This window comes from Monodon monoceros, unplaced genomic scaffold, assembly GCF_005190385.1.
Source record: "Monodon monoceros isolate NGI ecotype Baffin Bay Population unplaced genomic scaffold, NGI_Narwhal_1 Super_Scaffold_13, whole genome shotgun sequence".
NCBI lineage: Eukaryota > Metazoa > Chordata > Mammalia > Artiodactyla > Monodontidae > Monodon > Monodon monoceros.
This window is the reverse complement of record NW_021703769.1, coordinates 83,022,793-83,049,337: the sequence shown is the minus strand read 5'-3', so window position 1 is coordinate 83,049,337 and position 26,545 is coordinate 83,022,793. Positions and strand designations below refer to the sequence as shown.

General features: G+C 48.7%; 1 protein-coding gene across 1 annotated transcript in view; it reads left to right on the top strand.

Annotated features, from left to right (window-relative positions):
• The window catches only part of SDK1 (sidekick cell adhesion molecule 1), a 653,415-nt gene that overhangs the window by 608,940 nt on the left and 17,930 nt on the right, over positions 1 to 26,545 (top strand). Inside the window, exons 11-15 of the mRNA XM_029220872.1 lie at positions 704 to 820; positions 1,957 to 2,124; positions 4,056 to 4,158; positions 6,822 to 6,998; positions 19,398 to 19,534. Of these exons, the coding sequence (XP_029076705.1) occupies positions 704 to 820; positions 1,957 to 2,124; positions 4,056 to 4,158; positions 6,822 to 6,998; positions 19,398 to 19,534 (702 nt within the window). The remainder of the gene's footprint in view (positions 1 to 703; positions 821 to 1,956; positions 2,125 to 4,055; positions 4,159 to 6,821; positions 6,999 to 19,397; positions 19,535 to 26,545) is intronic.

The window sequence follows — 26,545 nt, the reverse complement described above, 5'->3', positions numbered from 1 at the left end:
CCCACTTCTGCCCCGGGGGCATTGGCCCAGGCACCCCAGGGACCCCCTACACAGGATTTGGGCGCTGCAGGTCACAGCTGGGACTCAGGGGTTCCGGCTTAATCTTTCGCAAAGTAGTGCCAAGTCAGCGGAGTCCTCCCCGAAGCCGGCCCGAGCTGCCGCCGTCTTCCTGGGTCTGACTCAGGGCTGCTGGAAGCTGGAGGCCCGGGCAGTCCCCCGTGAACAGGAAGACCCAATGGTCCCCCCAGGAATTCTTCTCTGAAGCCCTTGGAATCTGGTCGTTTTAACTTTCAGAACGGATCCTAGGAAGTGTCAAAGTGTCATCTTCAGGACGATGTAGGATATTCAGAAACTAGCTTTTTCCTTTTTCTTTACATAATGAAAGCAGCTTGTTTGATTTATCTAAATAAACATCTCTCTTCTCTTCAACGTCGGTCAAAAACGGTTCTTCCTGCTCTTCCCCACTTGTGTGTCCATTACGTCACGAGACCGTATTTCTCTTCAGGCTGTAAACAAAGATGGTGATGCCTGGGAGACGGCTATTGGAGGGTTGTCGTCGTCCTGAAAGGTTTTCATTTTTCATCGCTTAGTTATCTCTCTGATTAGTTCTGTAAAAGCCCAGGTGGATGACTCCACCAGGCTGGCTTGAGCGTTTCCGAGGGACGACGCACTGAATATTTCACTGTTCACCTCCTCTGCCTAGATGTCGCCCCAGCCTTCACCCAGCTTCCGGCGGACACCACGGTTACTGACGGGACGACAGCCGTCCTGAGCTGTGAGGTGTCCGGGGCTCCCAGGCCGGCCATCGCGTGGAGGAGAGGTAGGCGCTCGCACCTGCTGCAGGGCGCGGCCGACGCAGCAAGTGAGCCCAGCGGCCCCGCGTTGTGTTGGTTATTCTCACTCATTCGTTCGGTAAAGAGTAAAAATCCATTGACTGAGCACCCACCAGGGGCCGATGCTAGGGGCACGGGGAGGGGTCAGACGAGCGAGACCCCTTAAGCTCTGTGCAGCTCACAGCCTAGAAGAGGAAGCACATTTCTGTACACCGTGCGAATGGTGCTTTCCTCCGTCAAGCCCTTCACCGGGTGCCCCGGGCCTGACGGGCTCCGGATTTCAGCTGCAGCTTCCCCTTTGTGAGTGAAGGAGTGCTTCCTTGGTAATAGTCACAGTTAAGGCTACATCCGCCTTCATTTCTAAGAAAGTTGCTCTAGCACAGGATCGCTTGCCTCCTCCGCAGCTTGACATGTGTGGCTCTCTTAATCCGACTGTAGTTTCAGTTCCTGTGAAGAGTGGTGTCACATCTTGGGCTCTTTGCAGCTCCCTTGCAGCCCTGTCGACACATTGAGCACACCTGCCACTAAACGAACAGCACACATAGTCTGTCCTTAACGAACCGCGGCTGAGTTGGGTTCATCCTCATAGATTAACTGGTCATGCTTAGTGGACTGTATCTGGGTGAAACGTCAAAACTTACATCTTTTTTCACTCCCAGAAAACCAGCCGGTGGCTTCCCAACTCTCGAAGGTATGACTCGTGCACTGGGGCCATGGCTTATAAAGATCTGGGAACCTACAGATTAATCAGATAGAAGGGTTCTTTCATTTTATATATTTCCTTTTTGCCTTTCCTGATCTAGAATGTAATAATGGCTTTATAGAGAAATTTTTCAAATGCATACACGTATAAAGAAAACTCAAAATCAGTCACCCAAAGGAAACAATCACATACATGGATCATAACTTGTGTAACCGAATCTCTCAACATTGGACGATTAGGATGCTCTTGGTTTCTGTTATTCTAATTAACGCTAAAGCGAACTTCTTTGGTTACTTTTGTGCATAAAGTTTCCGCTTTCTTCTGATTATTTCCTCACATTATCTTCTTGGGTGCGGCCAGAGCATTACCTTGTCTCGAACATTGCACGTCTCACATTGCTGTTTTGTCTGTCGTCCCCAGGAAACCACATTCTGGCCAGCGGCTCTGTGCGGATTCCCAGGTTCACGCTCCTTGAGTCTGGGGGTCTGCAGATCACCCCTGTCTTAATCCAGGATGCCGGCAACTACACCTGCTGTGCAGCCAACTCCGAGGGCTCCCTGAACGCGTCTGCCACGCTCACCGTGTGGAGTAAGGACCACAGCCCGTGTGCAGCGCTCTGTTGATAACGGTTTAATCAGTGTGTCATCTGTGCTCGGGGATGTCAATATATGCCCTTGGACTCGCGAATCCAATCAAAGGAGAATCATTATTTTTACAACTAATTTGGAGAAATCTGTTGAGTAATTAATTTTTCAGCTTCTAAAAGAATAATTAGAAAATGTATTCAAAGATTTAATGGGGACGTTTCAGGAGAGAGAAAAGATTAACTTTTTAACCTCAGTAGAGTAGGGATATGACCCCCAAAACTAGCTCAAATAAAAAAAAACCTGATAGGTTGGCTAATCTTATAAGCATCACGTAAGAAAAGTGGACCCAGGATGAAAATCCCAGAGAAAGCATTTTTTCTATACTATCATTATAGCCAACTAAAACATTCCTCATCTATTAAATATAGATGTTTCCTCTATGTTAGGAGTGAACTGAAGGATCTTTGTGGTTCCTCCAGCTTTTCTTTCTCTTTATTTTATCTATAACACGGGTTTCTGAAATGCAGAATAAATTGTCTTCCGGAACATAAGGATTGGATTACCAAGTGTTTAGCTTCACTGGCTGATAAACTTTTCTCTCTCTGCTTCATCCATACCTATATCACTAAAAAATTATTGTTCAAAGAAGCAAGAGACAGTCAGTGCTCACTAATAGATTTTTGTAAAGCCATCTATACGAGGAGAGAAATTTTTAACTTGCCTGAGTGACTAACTTGTTAAAATGCCATCCTTGAGGAAAAGCTAAATTGTGCTTTGTTTCATGTCTGCTTAGCGTTTCCTATGAAATAGTCGGTCCGCTTCGATAAATGACCCTTTCTCATTTATTAGGTGTTCTAAAAATATCACAAGTTTAAAAGGAATGAATCCAAATCCTCCAACATTGTTAGGCACTGAAAAAGAGCTTTTGTTCCATTTGGTGATCTACTCTATCAACCACATCTGATTCATCCAGCGTCCCCCAAAATTAACCATAAATTTAAAAGCTTGTGGAAAACTGATGTCTGCATCTCTGTAGGTCCCTCACCGGAAAATTTTGTGGATCTGCTGAGATTCAAAATTATAATAGCACTAGACTGGCTGGTGCAGTGCTGTGTGGCCTGCAGGGGTCTTCCCAGGCGTCACCTACTCTGTTCTGTCCCAGCGTGAGTGTAGCAGCTCCCCCTTTCATAGACAAGAAAACTAATAAGCTCAGAGGCGTTTCTCTGGATGCCCCCCTGGTAAGCCGTCGGGCTGGGCCCTGAACCCAGTCTCATGGCTCCAAGTTCCGTCTCCTTTCCTCGTGCCAGAGCGGCGCCCTCCCGAGAGGTGTGCAGCGTGGGGACACACACCCCAGGGCCGTCTCCAGGGCCTTGGCCCTGGCAGCTGTGGAGTGTCGGGCGGCCGCAGGTCCGGACGATCTTGCAGGCCTGCACCTGGCACCAGGCCCCACTGCTTACTGACCCCGTGGCATCAGGCAAGACCCTGTACTTGTATCAGTTTTCCTTCCTGGTGACTGGGAAAAGGATTATCACAACCCTCACAAGACTGTTGTGAGGATCAAGTGAAACAGCATAAATGAAAGCACTTTGCAAAGTCATGACGTGCCGTGTAGACAGTAGAAATTACCAGAATGTTGACAATCTTGGGAAAGAATCCAGGGTGTAGAACCTGCTAACCGTCTGCATACGATCTTCCTTCTTGTTTCCTTCCGGAGTGTCTGAGGTCCGGGAGTGACCTGAGACGGGCTGGGGGAGGCGGACAGGCTTGCTTTCAATTCCCTGAACGTTTCTGGGTGCTTTCCATGTGCACTGGTTTTGCCGAGCTAAGAGAAAACTAGGAGGTTTTGATGTCAGATGACCAATTCGTCACCCCCTGAGGGAGGAAACGCTCAGGCACATAATCTTGTCTGAGTCGCGACTTGTGTCTTTCCAGATCGAACGTCCATCGTGAACCCTCCGGAGGACCGCGTGGTGATTAAGGGGACCACGGCCACGCTGCACTGTGGGACCACCCACGACCCCCGCACTTCTCTCCGGTCAGCTCGGTCAATTAACAACGTTTGGGGCTCATTAGTATTCTGGGAGCTGGGGAACTGAAGTAGGGATGAGAAGGGAGAATTTCAGAAACTTTGATTCCAGCCACAGATCCCTGATTAGAGCATCTTACAGTTCTGGGCTCCATCATTAATCACACAAATCCCATTTTCCACTCCAGCCTTATGTATTATTTACAGTGAGCTATGTTCCACTTCATGACTTCAATACAGCTTTTCGTGATTTTTCTGCCAAGGTTAATACACTATCTGTAAAACGTACTTGTCAGAGGCTGGTACTTAATGAGAGAAAAATCCAGAGGGATCGAATGGGATTTCAGCAGTGTTTGTGCTGGGGCTGTGCTAGCCTCGCGGGGTTTTCTCTACTCCAAGGATGGCTCCACTGTGTCATGGGGAGAGGGAGTTCCGCATGGAAGAAAGGCACCTGTGGTTGTCTAACACACTTAGAGGAAACTGCGGGGAGCCAGGGGACCCAGAGGACATGAAGGGCCACGAAGTGGGTGGTGACACCTGTCTTTGTTTGACTCAGACGGGGACGGTCGTGATGAAGAACGTGACAGCCCAGGTAGACACGCGGCAGCAGACACAGCTGGCTGTCGGTGGCGAGCTTCTTCCCAAAGGACTGCCACTTTCAGAATAGTTTTTAATTTTCAGAACCAGCCTTGAAAATGAATCTAGAAAGAAAGATGCAGTCATCCTAGTATTTTCACTCTGGCCTTAGCCCCAAAGGCATGCAGTTAGCCAAATGATAGAATCAAGATGCCCTCCTTCTTTCTGGAACATTTCACACTGAGCAGAGGGAGGTGGCTGTCGACGTTTACATACGTTACTCACCGGATTCGGAGACTAAGCTGTTTCCTCACTCTTCCTGGGCAGGTGTTTGACAAATCGTGAATTTCCACATCTCTACCTGTCTCTCTGGAGTTTCCCCAGAGCTCAGAAACCAAGTTTGCTTTCGTTACAAGAATGTTGAATGCAAAACGAAGAAACGAAAGCCAGCAAGTTAGAGATTACCTGGAGAAATCTAGGATTCTAGGAAGGAATTCATTCGTTTCTAAAGGACTTGGGAGTGTCACCGAACGAAGGACACATGAGCCAGTTTTCTGCTACCCTAAGGGCACACCAGAAACCCCCCTCAGACCTTTGTGGTTTTCTTGTAACTTCTTTAGTGTGATTAAATAGACAAAATCGGAGCTTCCCTCCTGAGAAGGAAGTAGGCGGCTTACTCTGGGGCACCCCTTGTCCTGGGTTCCTTTGCCCCAAGGAGCACCTGGCCCTAAGGGACACTGGCCGCCGAATGCTGCCCCCCAAGTGAGCAGCTGATTCACTTCCTTCTGGTGGAGACAGTCCTGCTCTGTCTGGGGGTAATTGCAGAGGAGCAGTTTGTAAATGTCTGTGCTCTGTGTGCATTAAGCCTTTAAGGAACGGGGTGCATTCTGGAAATCCAATCCAGTACTTGGGAAAGGAAAGCCAGCACTTTGATCTCGTCCAGCCGTGACTAGTGAGGGGCTGGACTGGCTCCTAGTGGAGTCTACATTTGAAAAGAAAAATGTGCTAAAATGTCATAAGGAATTAAAAGAGAAAGAAATGCAGTTTTAAGGACAGTCTGCCAGAATGGTTGGATTTTTTTTAAACATTTTTATTTATATTACATTATATTATATTATTTATTTATGGTTGCACCGGCTCTTAGTTGCAGCACGTGTGCTCCTTAGTTGCGGCTGGCAGGCTCATTAGTTGTGGCATGCGAACTCTTAGTTGTGGCATGTGGGATCTAGTTCCCTGATCAGGGATCGAACTCACGTCCCCTGCGTTGGAAGGCAGATTCTTAACCACTCTGCGACCACGGAAGTCCCCAGAATGGTTGGATTTTAAGAAAACGTGTACGGGGACACCCTGGGGACCTTGCCCCCTGCCCAGGCTACACTCTTGTCCCCCAGAGACCTTCCTGCAGGAGCGGGAGGTACAGTTGCAGTGGTGACACGGGTGGTCAGGAGCCCTCAGACTCCCCGTCCTGAACCCAAAGACAGACGAATGTCTGCACTTGTCTTTTTGTCCTGTTTTAACTTCAGCATCTGTCTTTGTATTGTGACAAGACATCTGGTCACTTTTCCTTTTTCTTTTAAGATGTAATTCACATAGTATTAAATATCACCCTTTTAAGAGCACAGTTTGGCGGTTTTTACTGTACTCACAAGGTCATCAGTTGCTTGCTTTTATGTTTTTTTAAATATATTTATTTATTTATGGCTGTGTTGGGTCTTTGTTGCTGTGCACGGGCTTCTCTAGTTGTAGCGAGCGGGAGCTACTCTTCCTTGCGGCACGCGGGCTTCTCATTGTGGTGGCTTCTCTTGTCGCGGAGCACGGGCTCTACGCACGCGGGCTTCAGTTGTGGTGCGTGGGCTCAGTAGTTGTGGCTCACGGGCTCTAGAGCGCAGGCTTAGTAGTTGTGGTGCACGGGCTTAGTAGTTGCTCTGCGGCATGTGGGATCTTCCCGGACCAGGGCTCGAACCCGTGTCTCCTGCATTGGCAGGCGGATTCTTAACCACTGCGCCACCAGGGAAGCCCCAGCTGCTTGCTTTTTAACAGACAGGGAAGGATCAGCGACCGGGGTCCTAACTCAGGACTCTCTGCTTGACCCACAGCTACGTGTGGAAGAAGGACAACGTGATCATCACCCCATCTGGCAGCTCCAGGGTTGTGGTGGAGAAGGACGGGTCCCTCCTCATTAGCCAGACGTGGTCGGGCGACATTGGAGACTACACCTGTGGAGTCATCTCTGAGGGCGGGAACGACTCCAGGACAGCCCGCCTGGAGGTGATGTGAGTATCGCGGCTGCTCCGTGTTCACGGTGTCAACCCCCCCCCCCCGTGACCATCACGTAACACGCGTGATGGGTCGCCAGCCAGCAGTCAGAGGCCACCGCCTTGGGCCTCAGGCATGTACGCTTACAGGGTTGGGGTTTTTTTGGTAACCTTAAAATGATAATATGTTCAGCCTCGGTTTAGATGGTTTAATTATTGGTTTTCCTCCTCATTGATCCCTTTTATCACATTCTCTGCATTGAGCCCATATCGTTGTAGACTGTTTACCACACCGTGTGCAAGTGACAGCAGGTCCACTTTTCCAAGTGATGCCCGTCAGAAGCTTCCGGTCAGTGTCGGGTTGGCCCAGGTCCCAGGAAAGCCAGCGGCCTCTCCGTGGGCCCCGTTCCCTCTCCCTGGGCCTTCCTGGGGGTGGGGGCCGTGGGAGCCCTGGTTGCGTCCACCTCTGTGCTCCGAGCTCATCCTCCCACAGCTCCCTCTCCGCACGGGCAGGAAGCGGAAAAGCCTGCTGACCCGGTGTGTTTTTCCGACATGTATTTATCTGCTTTTTAAAAATGTTGCCCCCCAAAATGTTCCCCCAGCCCATACGCACAGAAGTAAAACCCGAAACTAGAGAAGCGGGGCAGGGCTGGCCGGGCAGCAGCCCCTCTGGTCGACAGGGGCACGCTGGCCGTCAGGAAGGGCCTTTGAGAGGATTGAGAGGTCTTTCTCACGGGACTCTGCCCACTGCGATGCAGGAAGGCTTCTATAGGCAAAATTCATTCCCTGAAATAGGCTGTGAACACTGAGTACAGGGGCATGTCTCATTTGCCTTTGAATCCCCAGGCCCTGGCCGAGGGAATTAAAAAGGAAAAGGAAAAACGCTTGCTCGGTGCTGCACCCAGGGCCCCCCGTGTTTGTCGCACACATACCTGAACAAGCAGCTCTCCGCCAGCCTGTGCGTGGGATTTGACGGGTTAATGACGGGCAGCTGCTAGTCCAGAAAGGCCGGCTGTTGGAGCTGCGGCACCTGGGAAAGCGCCATTCTACCTCCAGGCTGGCCTCCCCAGGATGACCTTGTGCTCCGCAGAGGTTAGTCACCTGTTGTGATCAAAGATCACCCAGTTGCCTTTCAGCCCTAGAGGATCAGTGGGGGTCTCCCCACCCTGCCTCTCACCACTGGACCCGCTGACCCTGGGCTCTTCCTGCCCTCCTGGGCCCCCGGGCCCCCATCCAGGGCACCTCAGCCCCTGCTGCCTCCACGGCTTGGCCTGGCTCTTCTGTCACCTCCCCCTGAAGGGTGCGCCCCTCCTCTGGGAATCAGCGCAGGATCCCTTCCTGCCCCCGGGATGCAGGCTGTCTCTCCCGTGCTTCCCAGCACCTGCTCCGCCCTCGTCAGCACCGATCACGCGGGCGACTTCTTCCCCCTTGAAGTAGAAGGATGGCACAGCTCTGCATTGTGAGTGCCTGGCAGTGTTTGGCATACCTTAGGCGTTCAATAAATACACGTTGGTTGGTTGAATGAATGTGTGTTTGTTGCAGGGCCCCGGCGATCCTCCCGGATCACCTTCCCTTAGATGCTCACGTGCCCTGGGCTCCCCCCACCGTCGAGAGCTGGACGGCCAACCCTTGCTCAGCTCTGATCGGCTGGCTTTCCTCCTCCATCCATAGCTCACGTGGGGATCTTTTTAAAAATTGTTGATGACGTTGGCATCCATGACCAGTGAATTCACATAATGCGCTGTGCTATTCACAATTTTTAAACTACCTTTGAGAACTCTCAGATCATCCATCATTGGTACCACATAAATAAGTGTTAGCATTTCATAAAGACTCTGTCCGCAGAAGCCAAATTGTGTGCTTCCAATATAGTGAACTCTTCCTATTCTGCACGTTTTATGTTCTACTGATTTGCACATCTCCCCTAGTATTTGCTTATTTGATTTCCTCTAAGTAAAATACATTTTTCAGCAAATGTTGCTGTATCTATAAAATAATAGGCTTTGTGTGATGGTAAAACACCTCATCTCTAAATATAGAAATACTTGCAGATTCGTGATTCAAACCAATTTAGGTACAACTGGTTACGGAGCTGATTTGGAAGACTGGTTCCTTGTGAATTGTTGGTGTAATAAACACTCCACTCTTCCAAATCAGAATGAATGGGGAAGGCTGTAGGTTGGAACGCGCTGTACCTTTACATCCAATAAGGTCTTAACTCTGAGACATCAGTGATGACGAGAGCAATAATGACAATCACGGCTCGGGATTGTAGGGTCTTCTGCGCTTCTCGGAGAACTTACAAACCCAGCCCAGTAACATTTTCCTGACTCACTCAGATGACAACAAAGAATGTCCCGTTGCAGGAGTGACTGAGAGGTACTTGTGGCTAAATAGTGTCCTTCCGAAGGACCTGAAAGCCTGCTTCCCCAGCCTCCCCACTTGAGTTAAAAGCTACTTTGTTAAATGTAGAAATTAGGAGCGTCATAAGTGGGCTTTTCAGAAGCAGGCCGCCTGCTGGCAGCTCTCCTGTTGGTTTGCTCGGTAGTTGGTGCAGTGCCAGCCGGGGGCGGGGGGTTGGGGAGGGCACCGTGCGGGCAGAAGCCACAGTCCCCGCAGGGTCACCGGCTCTCTGGAGCGAGGCTGGCCTGGAGACCCCTCCCCAGTTCTCCCTGACTGTGTGACTTCGGGCAGGTCACCTCGCACCTCAGTCTCAGTTTTCTCCCCTGTAAGCTGGGCACGTTGCCATTGACCTTAAAGGGTGGCCGCGAGGTTTGAGTGGACCGCTGTTTGTAAATCCTGGCCGGGAGCCTAGCTTAGGGCAGACAATCAGTCACAGCTCTTACTGTTCCTCACCATCTTATAAAAAATGTTCCTCTTTTCATCCGCGGCACCCTGCCCGTCACCCAGGGCCAGGAAGTTTCTCTCTTTTATCCTCTGACACACGAGGTGTGTCTGTCTGCTGCGGAGCCAGCCCACCGTGCGTGGAACGGCGCCAGGTGCATAGCAGGTGCCCCATCAGCGTCTGAGGAAGCCCTGCTCCACTTACCAGGTTGAAATGGGTTTGGGATTTGGTACCGCCGAGGAGGTACTGATTTCTGAGGCGTCTGCCTCATCCTCTCCCCGAGAGGAGAGGCGTCTGCAATCCCAGAGGGTCTCCTTATGCGTCTGGTAAATTAACAACACACGGTCATCATTAATGCCAGTCACCAGTTGTGTTAGCTGTGTCTCTCCTGCTAGTTTGCTAGGGCCTTACAGGAAGGAACTGGTTCTGGGGTGACTCTGGACCCCCAAAGCTTCCTGCTGTGAGGGACCAGGTGCGAAGGCTTTTTGGATTGATTGTTAATCATTTAAAGACCCAATTAGCATTGCATCATTCCTTCTGAGATCAGAGACTAATTCTTCTGAGCCCGGAGTACAGAGAAAAACCTGACTTACAGAGCGACTGGAAGACTCGGACCCCGAGGCAGTGGGAGAGGTTTCTTTCAATAAAACCACTTCCGACAAAGCCATAATAAGGAGCGAACAATTTAATACCATCTCTCGAGAGTTATCAGGCCCCCATCGCCTTCATCCTCAGAGTGAAGCCAGAGGAGATGGGTTTGACCAAGGTGTCATTTGTGCGTTAGAGGGACAGCGCTTTTGCGTAGGAAATGCTTACCCAATCCTCTCCCACCAGAGCAGCTCCCCATGGCCACCACTGTCCCAACTGCCTTCTCTCGAGCCTCTCCCCAAGCCGTTCCTCTCAAACACACCTCGCTTCATCGCCGTCCCCTACGGCCCAGGTTTTGTTGTTAATTTCTGATATTATGGCGGTGTCATTTTCCTGATGGTGATTTCTCTTTAACTCACTTAAGTGACAGCACTGGCCTCGTCCCCATTGTCCCTGTTGTTCTCAGAGCCTTTCAGCTGCCGCCCTGTCTGCAAATCACTGTCTGTGAGTCACTGGCTGATCATTTATCTCCTTTCAGACTTGGCGGAGAAGGTGCCAGGACACAGTCTCCCGCTATTAGATGAGCTTCTCTGAGATGGATTCAGAATATATTGAAGCCTCATTTATCGGCTGTTGATGGGTTAGTCAAGTATCTCGCAGAGCTTGATTTTCCAGATAACCGAAACATCATTTAAAGAAATAGTGTACATTTCCAATGCATATTAAAAAGTTCTTTGCATTAGGAAACAGGTAATACTGGACACGAGGTACGCTAGAGGGAATTTCCATGGAGGGGAGAGGCTGGAACTAGGGGGAAAAAAAATCTAAATTTCCTTCCAACTCTGAGTCCTGTGATGTCTGTAAAGAACACACTTTGTGTGGGCCACCCTCCAGGGGCGACCATGGACTCTTTTGGGGCAGCAGTGGACGAGGGCTCGTTATTTCTAGCTGCATCACGGACAGTGATGTCCTTGGACACCACTGGGCTTTAGATCTCGGTTCCTGGTCTAAATGCCTCAAGGCCACTTTGCCTTTTAAGTTCCGAAGTCTCATCAATCTTTTCAAGTCTTTTCTCACCCCTCCACATCAGGCTCAGGGCTGCCATTGTTGCTGTTCAGGTGCCTACTTCTGGCACGCCCTGTGGCATTCTCCTTGGTGGCTTTTCAGCACTGGGAGGGGGGACATCGGAAGCCACTCTTCCCAGACTCACACCCTGGGTGAGCATCAAGCTCTGAGGGCTGGACAGAGGGACTTGCCTAAGCTGCTCCAAGGACTTCCTCAACTGAAAGAGCTACGAGCTGCAGAGGGAGTCGAGGGGTAGACGTGATTAGTTCTGCTCCAAAGTTCGTCGAGGGAAAGAGGGAGGCCCAGGAAGTCTTCACAGAGGAGAGACTGAGCTTCGGAGCTTTGGAGGCTGAGCTGGATTTTCCGGCACAGGTGGGAACGGCCTGGCTCAGGGAGCTGCGAGTCACTGGTGATGGCCTTGGTCACGGCCGGGCGGTTCCACGCACCCGGTGTGGGGACAGAGCTCGTGAGCATGGAGAGGGAGCTGCAGACGGTGCAGGGGTGTGGCGTGACCCCGACAGTGCAGAAGGTTCCAAGCGGCCTGAGTGCGACGGCTCTGGGAGGGCTGGTGGGTGGACGGAGCAGAGGGTCTGGCGCGTGGGCCTTTCTAAGGTCCAGCAGGTAGGACTCGGTGACTCATGAGATGCCCGTGTGCAGGGTGGACAGTGGATGGAGTGGAGATCCTGGAGCGTCACCACCGACGGGAAGGAGGGACGGGCAGACAAGATCACTAGTTCTGGCGGGAGGAAAGACTCGTGACTCGCTGTCAACCCGGAGGCAAAACCCCCCGGAATGTTTTATTGGAGCCTCTTCCTGTGGCTGCTGTAAGGTGCCACTCAGGAACCCCCCAGCGTCTCGTCCACATCACGCAGGTCTTTTCAGGCTCGTGGGTTCTGCATCTGCTTCCAAGGCCTCAGGTCGCCTGCACGTCTCTCCTCCTGACTTAGAAGTGAGACTGTGGTGGCCATCAGGGGGCCTTTTTGAGCACGGCCAGTGTCTGCACGTAGAAAACGGCCCGGACCCCAACCACCCTTGTCAGCCTGCTAAGTTAACCCTCCTCATGTCAGAAAATCTTCCATTTCAGGGCAAGTCCTTACAGCGCAGTTCTGACACTGAGTGCCTGGAGTTAGCAGAGACCCCACAGGTGAAGGGCACTGTCCCCAACAAGACTGTCCTTGCTCCAGCGCCAGCCGCTTGCTCCAGGGCTCACAGGCCCCCGTGCTCCTGACAGACTCACTCCCCTGTCAACTCAGTAACTCCGTAGAGAGACCCCCAGAGCTCAGCTAAATGCTTATTTACTATCTCAGTTTTATCATAAAGAGTAAAAGTTAGGACCAGACAAATGAGGAGATGCACAGGGCATGGAATGGGAGGGTCCCAAGCACAAAGCTCGTATCCTCAGGACACGCCACCCTCCCGGCACATACATGTCTGATCACCGACCAGGACACTCATCTGAGCTTGGTGTCCAGTTCTTATGGGGTTTTATTACGTGGTCATGACTGAATCCTTGGCCACATGGTTGAACTCCGTCTCCAGCGCCCACCCCTCCACTTCCCGGGGGATCAGAAGGTCAGGCTGATGTCACTGTCTCAGAGCCCCAGCCCTCTGATACATGGTTGGTCTCTCCAGCGTGTATACCCCCCTCCTGGAACTATGCAGGGGCCCCCCAACGAGCGACCTTTAGCACAAACTCAGGTCTGGCCTGAGGGGCCCACCATGAATAGCAAAGACACCCCTGTCACTCAGGAAATTCCAAGGGTTTACTTCCATCCTGGGACAAAGAAGAAACTTGTCTTATTTGGAAATTTTATCCAAGTTTATTCTTAGTTTGTCTTCAGGTGGGACTGTTTCAACAACTTTGGTTTGGTTTGGTTTCAGAACAAACCAATTCCAGCAGGAAATGGGGAGAAGCAGAAAAGATGTTTTCATCCTGGCATTTTCTTCATATTGGCCTTCGTTGGAAATCCAAGGGAGGTTCCATTATTGGAGAACTCAGATAGAAATAACAGCTCAGGACTTCCCTGGTGGCACAGTGGTTAAGAATCCACCTGCCAATGCAGGGGTCATGGGTTCGAGCCCTGGTCTGGGATGATCCCACATGCTACAGAGCAGCTAAGCCCGTGTGCCACAACTACTGAGCTTGCATGCTACAGCTACTGAAGCCTGTGCCTAGAAGCCCATGCTCCACAACAAGAGAAGCCACCGCAATGAGAAGCTGGCACACCACAACGAAGAGTAGCCCCCGCTCGCTGCAACTAGAGGAAGCCTGCACACAGCAACGAAGACCCAACACAGCCAATAAATAAATAAATAATAAATAAATATTTTTAAAAATACATACAGTAAACTGATTTTTTTAAAAGCCACTAAAAAAAAAAGAAAGAAAGAAAAGTTCCTTTTCTGATTTAAAGCTTAATTCACAAATAGAAAACAAGACAACATTTCAAGCTCAAGTTTATTCTTTATTGTACTGATCTATGATTTAAAGTTGCAGTCTGGCTGAATGGATACAAAAACAAGACCCATATATATGCTGTGTACAAGAGACCCACTTCAGACGTAGAGACACATACAGACTGAAAGTGAGGGGATGGAAAAAGATATTCCATGCAAATTGAAATCAAAAGAAAGCTGGAGTAGCAATTCTCATATCAGTGCAAAATAGACTTTAAAGACTATTACGAGAGACAAAGAAGGACACTGCATAATAATCAAGCGATCAAGAAGAAGATATAACAATTGTAAATATTTATGTACCGGGCTTCCTGGTGGCGCAATGGTTGAGAGTCCGCCTGCTGATGCAGGGGACACGGGTTCGTGCCCCAGTCCAGAAGATCCCACATGCCGCAGAGCGGCTGGGCCCGTGAGCCATGGCCGCTGCGCCTACGCGTCCGGAGCCTGTGCTCCGCAAGGGGAGAGGCCACAGCAGTGAGAGGCCCGCGTACCCCAAAAATATAAAAAATAAAAAAAATATTTATGTACCAACATAGGAGCACCTCAATACATAAGGCAAATGCTAACAGCCATAAAAGGGGAAATCGACAGTAACACAATAATAGTAGGGGACTTTAACACCCTACTTTCACCAATGGACAGATCAACCAAAATGAAAATAAATAAGGAAACACAAGCTTTAAATGACACATTAAACAAGATGGAGTTAATTGATATTTATAGGACATTCCATCCAAAAACAACAGAATACACTTTCTTCTCAAGAGCTCATGGAACATTCTCCAGGATATGTCATATCTTGGGTCACAAATCAAGCCTTGGTAAATTTAAGAAAACTGAAATTGTATCAAGTATCTTTTCCACCCATGACGCTATGAGACTAGATATCAATTACAGGAGAAAAACTGTAAAAAATACAAACACATGGACACTAAACAGTACGCTACTAAATAACCAAGAGATCACTGAAGAAATCAAAAAATACCTAGAAACAAATGACAATGAAAACACGATGGCCCAAAACCTATGGGATGCAGCAAAAGCAGTTCTAAGAGGGAAGTTTATAGCAATACAATCCTACCTCAAGAAACAAGAAAAATCTCAAATAAACAACCTAACCTTACACCTAAAGCCATTAGAGAAAGAACAACAAAAACAAAACCCAAAGTTAGCAGAAGGAAAGAAATCATAAAGATCAGATCAGAAATAAATGAAAAAGAAATGAAGGAAACTATAGCAAAGATCAATAAAACTAAAAGCCGGTTCTTTGAGAAGATAAACAAAATTGATAAACCTTTAGCCAGATCATCAAAAAAAAACAGGGAGAAGACTCAAATCAACAGAATTAGAAATGAAAACGGAGAAGTAACAACTGACACTGAAGAAATACAAAGGAGAGATTACTACAAGCAACTATATCCCAATAAAATGGACAACATGAAAGAAATGGACAAATTCTTAAAAAAGCACAACCTTCCGAGACTGAACCAGGAAGAAATAGAAAATATAAACAGACCAATCACAAGCGCTGAAATTGAAACTGTGATTAAAAATCTTCCAACAAACAAAAGCCCAGGACCAGATGGCTTCACAGGCGAATTCTATCAAACATTTAGAGAAGAGCTAACACCCATCCTTCTCAAACTCTTCCAAAATATAGCAGAGGGAGGAACACTCCCAAACTCATTCTACGAGGCCACCATCACCCTGATACCAAAACCAGACAAAGATGTCACAAAGAAAGAAAACTACAGACCAATATCACTGCTGAACATAGATGCAAAAATCCTCAACAAAATACTAGCAAACAATCCAACAGCACATTAAAAGGATCATACACCATGATCAAGTGGGGTTTATCCCAGGAATGCAAGGATTCTTCAATATACGCAAATCAATCAATGTGATAAACCATATTAACAAACTGAAGGATGAAAACCATGTGATAATCTCAATAGATGCAGAAAAAGCTTTCGACAAAATTCAACACCCATTTATGATAAAAACCCTGTGGGAAGTAGGCATAGAGGGAACTTACTTCAACATAATAAAGGCCATATATGACAAACCCACAGCCAACATCGTTCTCAATTGTGAAAAACTGAAACCATTTCCACTAAGATCAGGAAAAAGACAAGGTTGCCCACTCTCACCACTATCATTCAACATAGCTTTGAAAGTTTTAGCCACAGCAATCAGAGAAGAAAAACAAATAAAAGGAATACAAATCGGAAAAGAAGAGGTAAAACTGTCACTCTTTGCAGATGACATGATACTATATATAGAGAATCCTAAAGATTCTACCAGAAAACTACTAGGTCTAATCAATGAATTTGGTAAAGTAGCAGGATACAAAATTAATGCACAGAAATCTCTTGCATTCCTACACACTAATGATGAAAAATCTGAAAGAGAAATTAAGGAAACACTCCCATTTACCATTGCAACTAAAAGAATAAAATACCTAGCAATAAACCTACCTAAGGAGACAAAAGGCCTGTATGCAGAAAACTTTATGACACTGATGAAAGAAATTAAAGATGATACAAACAGATGGAGAGATATATCTTGGATTGAAAGAGTCAACACTGTGAAAATGACTATACTACCCAAAGCAATCTACAGATTCAATGCAATCCCTATCAAACTACCACTGGCATTTTTCACAGAACTAGAACAAACAATATCACAATCTGTATGGAAACACAAAAGGCCCTGAATAGCCAAAGCAATCTTGAGAAAGAAAAACGGAGCTGGAGGAAATCAGGCTCCCAGACTTCAGACACTACTACAAAGCTACAGTAATCAAGACAGTATGGTACTGGCACAAAAACGGACATATAGATCAATGGAACAGGATAGAAAGTCCAGAGATAAACCCACGCACATATGGTCACCTTATCTTTGATAAAGGAGGCAGGAATATACAATTGGGAAAAGACACCCTCTTCAATAAGTGGTGCTGGGAAAACTGGACAGCTACATGTAAAAGAATGAAATTAGAACACTCCCTAACACGATACTCAAAAATAAATCTCAAAATGGATTAAAGACCTAAATGTAAGGCCAGACACTATAAAACCCTTAGAGGAAAACATAGGCAGAAGACTCTGTGACATAAATCACAGCAAGATCCTTTTTGACCCACCTCCTAGAGAAATGGAAATAAAAACAAAAATAAACAAATGGGACCTAATGAAAGTTAAAATCTTTTGCACAGCAAAGGAAACCATAAACAAGACGAAAGGACAACCCTCTGAATGGGAGAAAATATTTGCAAACGAAGCAAGTGACAAAGGATTCGTCTCCAAAATATAAAAGCAGCTCATGCAGCTCAATATCAAAAAAACAAACAACCCAATCCAAAAATGGGCAGAAGACCTAAACAGACATTTCTCCAAAGAAGATATACAGATGGCCAACAAACACATGAAAGGATGCTCAACATCACTAATCATTGGAGGAATGCAAATCAAATCTACAGTGAGGTACCACCGCACACCAGTCAGAATGGCCATCATCAAAAAATCTGCAAACAATAAATGCTGGAGAGGATGTGGAGAAAAGGGAACCCTTTTGCCCTGTTGGTGGGAATGTAAATTGATACAGTCACTATGGAGAACAGTATGGAGGTTCCTTAAAACACTAAAATTAGAACTACCATATGACCCAGGAATCCCACTATTGGGCATATACCTTGAGAAAACCATAATTCAAAAAGAGTCATGTACCACAGTGTTCATTGCAACATTATTTACAGTAGCCAGGACATGGAAGCAACCTAAGTGTCCATCAACAGATGAATGGATAAAGAAGATGTGGCACATATATACAATGGAATATTACTCAGCCATAAAAAACAAAATTTAGTTGTTTGTAGTGAGGTGGATGGACCTAGAGTCTGTCATACAGGGTGAAGTAAGTCAGAAAGAGAGAAACAAATACTGTATGCTAACACATATATATGGAATCTAAAAAAAAAAAAAATGGTTCTGAAGAACCTAGGGGCAGGACAGGAATAAAGATGCAGATGTAGAGAATGGACTTGAGGACACGGGGAGGGGGAAGGGTAAGCTGGGATGAAGCCAGAGAGTGGCATGGCCATATATACACTATCAAATGTAAAATAGATAGCTAGTGGGAAGCAGCCGCATAGCACAGGGAGATCAGTTCGGTGCTTTGTGACCACCTAGAGAGGTGGGATGGGGAGGGTGGGAGGGAGAGGCAAGAGGGAAGGGACATGGGGATACATGTATGCATACAGCTGATTCACTTTGTTATAAAGCAGAAACTAACACAACACTGTAAAGCAATTATACTCCAATAAAGACGTTAAATAAATAAAGTCGCAGTCTATGTTAGAAATATTAGTTTGTTTATAAATGGTGTGGTGGGTTAGAGAGAGCTGTGTTTCTTAGGTAGCTGCAAGCACATAACAGCTTAATAAATTTCAAAGTGTAATGAGTACATTTTTAAATTAAAAATATCAAGGATAATTACGGCTTTTTGTGCTGACCTATGTGGGTTAGCAATAATTGATGTCTAAGAGAGACCAGAAGCTGTTAGTGGGTGAAGCGGGTGATACCCGGCCTCCCCTTTCCCAGCACTCCTTGTAGGAGAAGAAGCCATTCTCAATGGCCACAGAACAGGGTCCTGCTCCCGGAGCGTGAGATGTAAAGGTTAAATATGGGCTGGGCAGCTCACGATTGCAAGGTTGCTGACCCGCCGGTGGTAGAAACCATGCAGTTGGATTTTGACGCTTCGTCACCAGTAAATCCCAATGAAGACCCTTTGTGTTAGTAACTTCTTTCCAGAATTTATTTGCTTTGTGTTTCCATTTTATAGCCTTGCTGATGCATTGTTTACTATTTCCGTGGGGTTCCAGTTAGTGTTTTTACCACATTTCCCTTCCAGTGCTTTCCCCAAACCTCCATTATCCAACAGAAGACAGAACAACAATGTAACCTCGCAAGCTCAGTAATGAGGCTGCTCCGTTGTCCAAGAATACATATGGGCATTTTGGCTGGTAACTCCAAATGGCTGGTGTCGGAAACTTCCACAGTAAATTATATTTCCCAGGCCTTTTCCTATTCTATGGCTTGCTGCCTTCCCACTAACAGCCTCTAGCTGTAAAAACAAACTGTTGACCAAGTTTTCTCAATTAAATAGTCTACTGTATAAAATCGGCGCTCCCCACTCGATTTAAGTGAGAGTCATTAGTTGTTTAATCCCTACCAGAGGGATTAAATCAAATTATGTTTGGAAAATAAAACACATTGTGAATGCTGAAGGGTTTTCTGGGGGCAGGGAGTAGTTAGTATTTGTGTTCGGGGCGTGTTTGATGTTCTCCATTTTCAAAACATTGCACACAAGGACCAGGCAACATAAGAACGAGGAGGCTGACCCGCAATTCTGACTTGCGTTTTCTTTTCTTTTCTTTTTTTTGTTCTTTTGTATCCAAGTGAACTGCCTCATTCACCCCAGAACCTCCTGGCCAGCCTGAATTCTTCCCACAGCCATACCGTGATGCTCTCCTGGGTCCGACCCTTTGATGGAAACAGCCCTGTTCTCTACTACATTGTGGAGCTGTCTGAAAACAGTAAGTAACAAAGCAACACTGTCGCCATGGACAATAATCAGATTTCTCCCTGTGCTCTTAACGTCCTTAACCTTTACTTCTGGCCCAGTCCCAGAACAGCTAGTAAAACGTTACGATGCTTTACGGAGTTTCCAGTGAAAACCACAGCTCGGGCTTCGGGAAAATTAAAGGGCGGCGTGGGAGCCTAGGCGGGCAGCGGGCGGAGTGGCTGGAGGGCCTCCAGTGGGAGCCTGGGCTTGGGCCGAGGCCCCAGATGGCTGTGCCCATGGGGCCACCCTGAGCAAGACTACCCAGTTCAGCGTGGGACGAACTTGGAAGTGCATGAACAGTGCCTGCACCTGGGGCTGGTCTGAGGGCCAGCAACAATGATAGTTAACCTGTTTTGGTGGTTTGGGCGCAGACGTCATGCTAAGGGCTCAGTGGGCCGTCTCCTTCCTCACCTTCCTCGGCCTCTCAGCAGCGGTCGCCACCATCCTTCACCAGACAGTCTCCTCCTTCATTGGACTCCCCTCCAGCCCCACCGGCCACCTCCCCTCCTCTCTTCTGCTGGCCTCTCCTCTCCGCTCTCCCAGAACCTCTTCCTAGGACATCTCGTGCATCCCTGTGATTTCCAGTGGCGTCTTTTCCTCACCTTTGGCCTCCAGGACCACAGATGGAACCCACATAAGCAGTTGGCATCTCTAATCTGGTTGTCTCACAGATGCCTCCAACTTAGGTTCTTCAAACTCTGTCTTTGGACATTTTAACCCTAACTGTTCCCGCCTCATCACTGCAGCCATTCTAATCTCAGTGTGTGCCCCCTTGGTGACTCCTGTATCACTCAAGCCAGAAGCCCAGGAATAGTCCTGGGTTTCTTTTTCCCTCTCCCGACCCCACTCCCACCCCAGTGCATCAGCAGCCTTGCCCGTCTGCGTTCTAGGACGTAGCAGGAACCTGCTCTCCTCTCTCTGTCTCTCTAGGGCACGGTTCCCTCTCACCAGGACAGGTGCCACAGCCTCTTCCAAACCGTTCTCGCACAGGCCGAAACATCGACCTTCCTAAAATATAACTGGACTATATCCTCCCTCCCCCGTACGAAGTCAGCAGGGCCTGGAGCAGAACCCACCCCGCCTCGGCCCCCGGGCAGCCTCCCAGGCCACTGCTTTTTGCTCTGTGCCACCCACCGTGTTTCACGATGTCTCCCTAAGGGCCAGGCTTCCCCTGTCCCGGCCCCTTGCCTGGAGGCTCCACACACGAGCTCCGTTGAACTGCTTCCTGCCGAAGCTGGCTTCCTGCCTTTGTCATCCCACTGTTACTCCAGGCTCCTTCCTGGGGCCTCCCCCAGGGAGGAGCTGGCCAGACCATAGGTCACTGGGCTCTTGTGATGGTCAGCTTCCCTGGGCTGGCAGCCGGTCTCATCGTGACGTTATTATAAGTGGGTCTCTGTTTCAGGACAGCTGGGAGTGGTGGTATCCCAGTGTCCCCCCAGCCAAAGCGGGCTGTCCTGCTGAGACCCCACAGGCACTGGGCACCACCCACTCCCTCAGGCAGGACAGCCTACAGTTCTGCCACAGCTCTTCCCAAGCTCGCTTGCCCTGTACACTCTCCCACTGGCTGTTGACTGAACTCACGGGTTTCCCCTAATTACCTTTGGTTCTTCCACCTCCTCTCGCACGATGGATCCCCCTTCTGATCATTGCATGCTCAGACCGCAGCAGGCCCTGTCATTCAATGACGTGCGAGTGTAAACCCCTGGCCCAAGGTCGCAGGTGGTAATAGGCGAGGAGGGGACTCCGCCCAGCCGTCAGCCCCTGGAGCCTGTGCTCTTCCTGGCGGCCAGGCCACTGCAGAGAAGCTTTAGGGGGCAGACCCCTCCCTCTTGTGCTTTAGCGGTGACTGTGGTGAAAGTGGACCCCGGATGGCACTTGGGTGTCAGTCTCTGCGGGGATTAAAGGAAGCCGCTCTGTGGACCTGCCTTTATTTGAATTGGGCTCCCCCAACCCCTTCAGTATGCTACTTCCATGTCCTGCCTTTCTAAGTGTTCACCCTTGACTACAATGGCTTCGGTTCCAAGCACATCCTAGACTGAGGTGCCCAGGGCCCAGGCCCTCGCTCCCTCTCCGTGGTCCTCTGCGTTGCCTGATCTGGTCTCTTTCCTCAAGGAGAGGGTAGGGTGTGAATGGAAATCAGCCAATACCCATCTTAGTTTTAGTTCAACAGCTCTGATCAAAGAGGGGAGGGATTGGCAGTATTTATTGACGTAACTTTTCTGGGCGGTTAAGGTTTTCCCGAGGATGTCAGGGCCGCGTGGCCTGTAAGCAAAACGGGACCTGACAGGGATCTGCACGGAGAGAAGTGTCAGAAGCAGGCTCTCCATCAGGGCCCTAGCAGAGGTGACCCCCGCTGGGTGTCACCTCCTTGAGATCAGGACTGTGTTTTACTCGTCTGTCTTTGTGCCCTTCAGAGGCGCTCACCAGATGAACTGGGTCAGTCCCTGGCAGAGTCCCCAGTGGTGGACTCAAGTTACCGTCACAGACCGTCTGCCAGAAGGGAAGTGCTCTATGGCACCCCGGTTACATAAAATAAGGCATTGTTTCAAAATGCCACACCAACTATTTTCTTAACAGCTTGTATGATCGGCTGGTTCTTTGTCAGACGTCCTGCCTAAATGAGAAGCAGGTCTTACGTGCAATCATTTATTCCATCCATCCATCCGTCCATCCGTCCATTCAGCACCAAGTCCTGATTGGGCGTCTGCTCTGCACCAGGCACTCTGCTGGGTGCTGGGGCGCAGAGCTGAAATGGTCAGTCTCAACCCACCGACAGCAGGGACCTGGTCAGACACGTCAACACATCCTGCCACGTACGGCGCTCCCACTGAGGTACGTCCCGAGTTCAGTAGGGGGACGGCGTGTGGAGGCCCCAGCTGGGAGGTGGACAGCGCCCTCAGAGGGGCAGGCATGCCAGGAGACCGGGGCCAGCAGACGACAAGGGGCAGCGTCAGCAAAGGCCCCAGAGCATAAGCCTCGAGACGTTTAGAAACAGCCGGCTTTCAAGGTGACGCCGATGTGGGGAACCAGGCCAGGATGCTGAGAAAGTGACCGAGGGCGTCGTTAGTCCCTCATCAGCCTCTGGCTGTCCTACTGGACCCACCTGGAGCTGGCTGATACCCAGATGCTTTTGCTTCAGAGGAAAAGTAGTGTAGAAGAATCCGGAGTACTCTACACTATTGTTATGATCGCACCAAGTATGATTATTACACAGAGAATCTAAAGTGGACAGCACGGGTGTCTCCGGGCTGATACTGATTTCAATTGTATAAAACATGTCTGCGGCCTTGGCTGAATCACTTCGTGCTGCTATCAGTGGATTAGCCGCACGTCTCCCTGATGTGCGGACAGCAAGACCGTCACTGTCTACTGGGCCAATGATCTGGTTTTTATTTTTATTAGGAACCAGTGCCCTGAAGAAGCAGCTGAACATGCTGGCTGATTATGGTCAGAAAAAACAGCTTAGCTGCAGGTACACTAAAATGGAGACGCTCTTTGGCCTACACTCAGTGGCGTGCAAGTGGACAGTTCTAAACAGCTCCACCCAACAGCCCGCTCATCCAGCGACTCAGGGCCTCGCTGCCGTCAGCGCCTCCTGGCAGGCTGAGTAGGACGCCATTCTCCTGGAAACCGTGGATCCCGCAGGGACCAGACTGGAGGGGTTTAGTGGCGGAGGCAGGCGCTTTGTAACACCTGCCCCCACAACATGCCAGCCGTTAAGAAAGGGCTTCTTTAGAGCTTTTATGGAGCAGAGCTCCGGAGCTTGTGCCGAGTGTCTGTGCACCGGACTGGAGCTGAAGCCCTTTACGGAGAGTACGGGCCCCTGCGGGCATCCTGTAGTTCCTGTCTGTGGAGCCGGTAGTTCTCTGGTCCCAGGCGTCTCTGTGGGAGGCCAGGGGCTGGAGAGGGCAGCACTGTCCCAAGGCCTGGCCCGAGGTACAAGCCTGCTGGGCTGAGAGCAGGGGTCAGTGCCCCAAGGGACTGCCTTGGGGCATCCCTGTGTTAAGAGAGAGCAGGGATTCTTGATGTCTCCGTAGGAGGGACCCTGTAAACAGGCTGAAAACTCTGTTGCATAGCAAAAGGATTTGGCCCATTCTCTAAAATATTTGTTGAGTTTAATTAAGAATAATCTTTCTTTAAGATTATTATGATCACAAGGGGGAGACTGCCAGAAAAGACTTGTGATGGACTCCGAAGTGGACCCAAAGCAGGTCGCTGGGTGTCCCATCGAGCAGCCTTCAGGGTTCCCTGATGCTCTGGGGGCCTGCACCTTTCACTGTTTCTGAGCTGTTTTTACAACTCTAGATGGTAGAAAACTTGTAGTGCCACAAATCATTCTTGTCCACAGAAATGCAAATGAATCGTGTCCTGGTTATAAGCGGTTGCTGCAGTACTTAGTTACTGCTCTGTAGCTATTGGTCAGTTTTGCATCTATTTGTAAATTCATTTTAGTGTTCCTCACTGTCGTTATGTGTGTGTGTGGTTCAGATTCTCTTTTGATACATTGTAACATCTTACTGGTTCCCTCATTAATTAATGACAACTAAAATCTTTTGACACATGCTCATTTTATATTTGGATGAGAACCGTGATTTTCCCTTTTTAAAAATGTATCCTTTAACACGAGTGCATTGGCATCCTGTAGTGTTAGGAACGCACAGACTCATCTAAGGCAGCACGCGCCGCAAGCTTCCATGATACCCGACATTCGGGGAAGGCCATCTCCGTATCTCAGACTAATTCCCAAACCGAGCCCTTCCCTGTTTTCATGAGTTTAACTAAGGCATTTTACTGCTAAAATAGAATAAGCTTGGTCTTTGACCACTTAGAAAAAGTAAGTCTTTTCCGCATTAATTTATTTAAATCTTAGCGCGTGACTCCTGTTAAGTCATTGCAGGTAACAAGCATACTTACATGAAAATTTCAGAATATTTCATCTTGTTTAGTTCTCCTGTTAGTTTTTAACAGATATGAGTGTTCATAGCTTTATACCTTATAATATTTAAATTTGATTAAAATATTAAAAATACCTTTGTAATTTGTTATTAAAGTTACATATGCTCATTAATAAAAGATTTAGAAATTACTTACAGCACAAAGAATACAAATAACCCCTACGATCCCACATGTGTGGAGAGCAACCCGCCCGCCGTGTGCTCGGTCCCTCTGCGGCCGTGTACTCCAGGACTCGGCTCCATCACTGAATCCCTCGGCCCTCCGTCTTCAAGCTCCCCCTGTCTCCTGGCTCCTTCTGCCTCAGAGGAGAATCATCTCCACCCCCTCATGCCATCTGCTCCCCTCTGCCCAAGCCGTGGCATCATTTCCACAGCACAGACCCAGCGAGCACTTTTCGGTCCCCTCCTCCCCGACGTCTCTGCGTCCCATGCTCTCTTCACCCCTCCACTTATAACTCTGCTCCCTGGGCTTGACTTCCATCTCCCTCCTCATTCTCACGTCTCAGTCTTTTGTCTCTTGGACCATTTTCTCTGACTCATCTGACTTCATTTCCAGTCCTGCCCTTACAGTGTTGGTGTCCCTTGGTTTTCCTTGCTCAGGACACTGGTCTTCTCTCCCCACGTTTCCCCCAGTGATCCCTTCCCCGAGGGTCACCTCCCACCACGGGCTGCAGCTCCCCGTCATGTGCTTCCAGCCCAGACCTCAGATTCATGCAGACGTCCCCACCTAGACGTCCCCAGGTTCACCACACGCAAACTGTCAAAGGAGACCTCATCACCCTCCAGGTTAGAAACAGAGACGTCATTCCTGTCCCCTCACCACTCCCCGCCCCCCTCAAAGGCATCAGTACGTCCCTTTGGGTTGGTTTTACCTCGTAAGCGTCTTGTCTCATCCACTGCCCCTCCGCATTTCAGCAGCCCTGTCCCTGACTGGCTCTGCCCCGCCATACAACCCCACCCATCTGGCCTCCCCTCTCCGCCCAGGAGTCCCCACGTTCTCTGCGTGTCTGCGGAGTGCACACCCCGCTTGAAGCCCTGCAGAGGCCCCCAGAGCAGGCGTCGCATCCGGGCTGGGCAGGGAGCCTCGGGTTCCCCCAAGTGTGCTTGTGCTTCTAGCAGCCCGGAGACTTAGTCCCAGGCCACCTTCTAACCAGATTGCCAGCCCTAATTCCTTCTTGTATAGAAACCCTTATTGCTTAGAGAGTAGATTCCAGGCTTATTAGCACATAAATAGCACCATTGATCACCTGACCCCCGCCTGCCTCTCCAGATTTATCTCCAGCCACTCATTGCTGTGCTTTTCATGCTTCAGCATCAGGGCTCAGCTCGAAGCTCCCTGAGCGCACCCAGCGGCACCGCTGCACCTTTGCTCAGCTCCCCAGTCCTGCCCTTCCGTCTTCCGCTGGCTCCTTTGTAGCACCTCCTCTGGGAACTGTCCTCTCCGGGAAGTGCTGTCCCCAGACTCCTGCCCCCACATGCAGGGCAGCCATGCTGATTTGCCGGGCAGGCAAAGTAGGCCCTTAGAGAATCAGCACAGGCAGGATAGCAAAACTAAGCAAAATGTCTGGAAGGAAACTCTTTAATAATTTTTTCCTACTCCGAGTTTGTGAAGATATTTCCCCGTGTTTTCACTGAGAAGATCTATGGCTCTGAGCCTTGAGCTCAGGGCTTGTAGTTATTTTACTTTCATTCTTTGATTTCTGGTCGTGCTGAACACATTTTTCCAAGTTGGCTGCTTTTTGTGCTTCCCCTGCTACGATCTGTCAGTTTCCTTTCCCCTATTTTTCTATCAAGGCCTTAGGGTTTTTCCTGTCATTTGTGACAAGAATGTTTTCAATTTGTTTTTTTACCCTTAATTTTTGTGTCTTACTTTTTGACATACAGAGGGTAAATCTATTGATGTTTTCCTTTATGACTTCTTTCGTCACTTTTATGTTTGGATATTTCAACACTATCAAGCATAACATATATATATATATATATATATATATATTTTTTTTTTTTTTTTTTTTTTTTTTTTTTTTTTT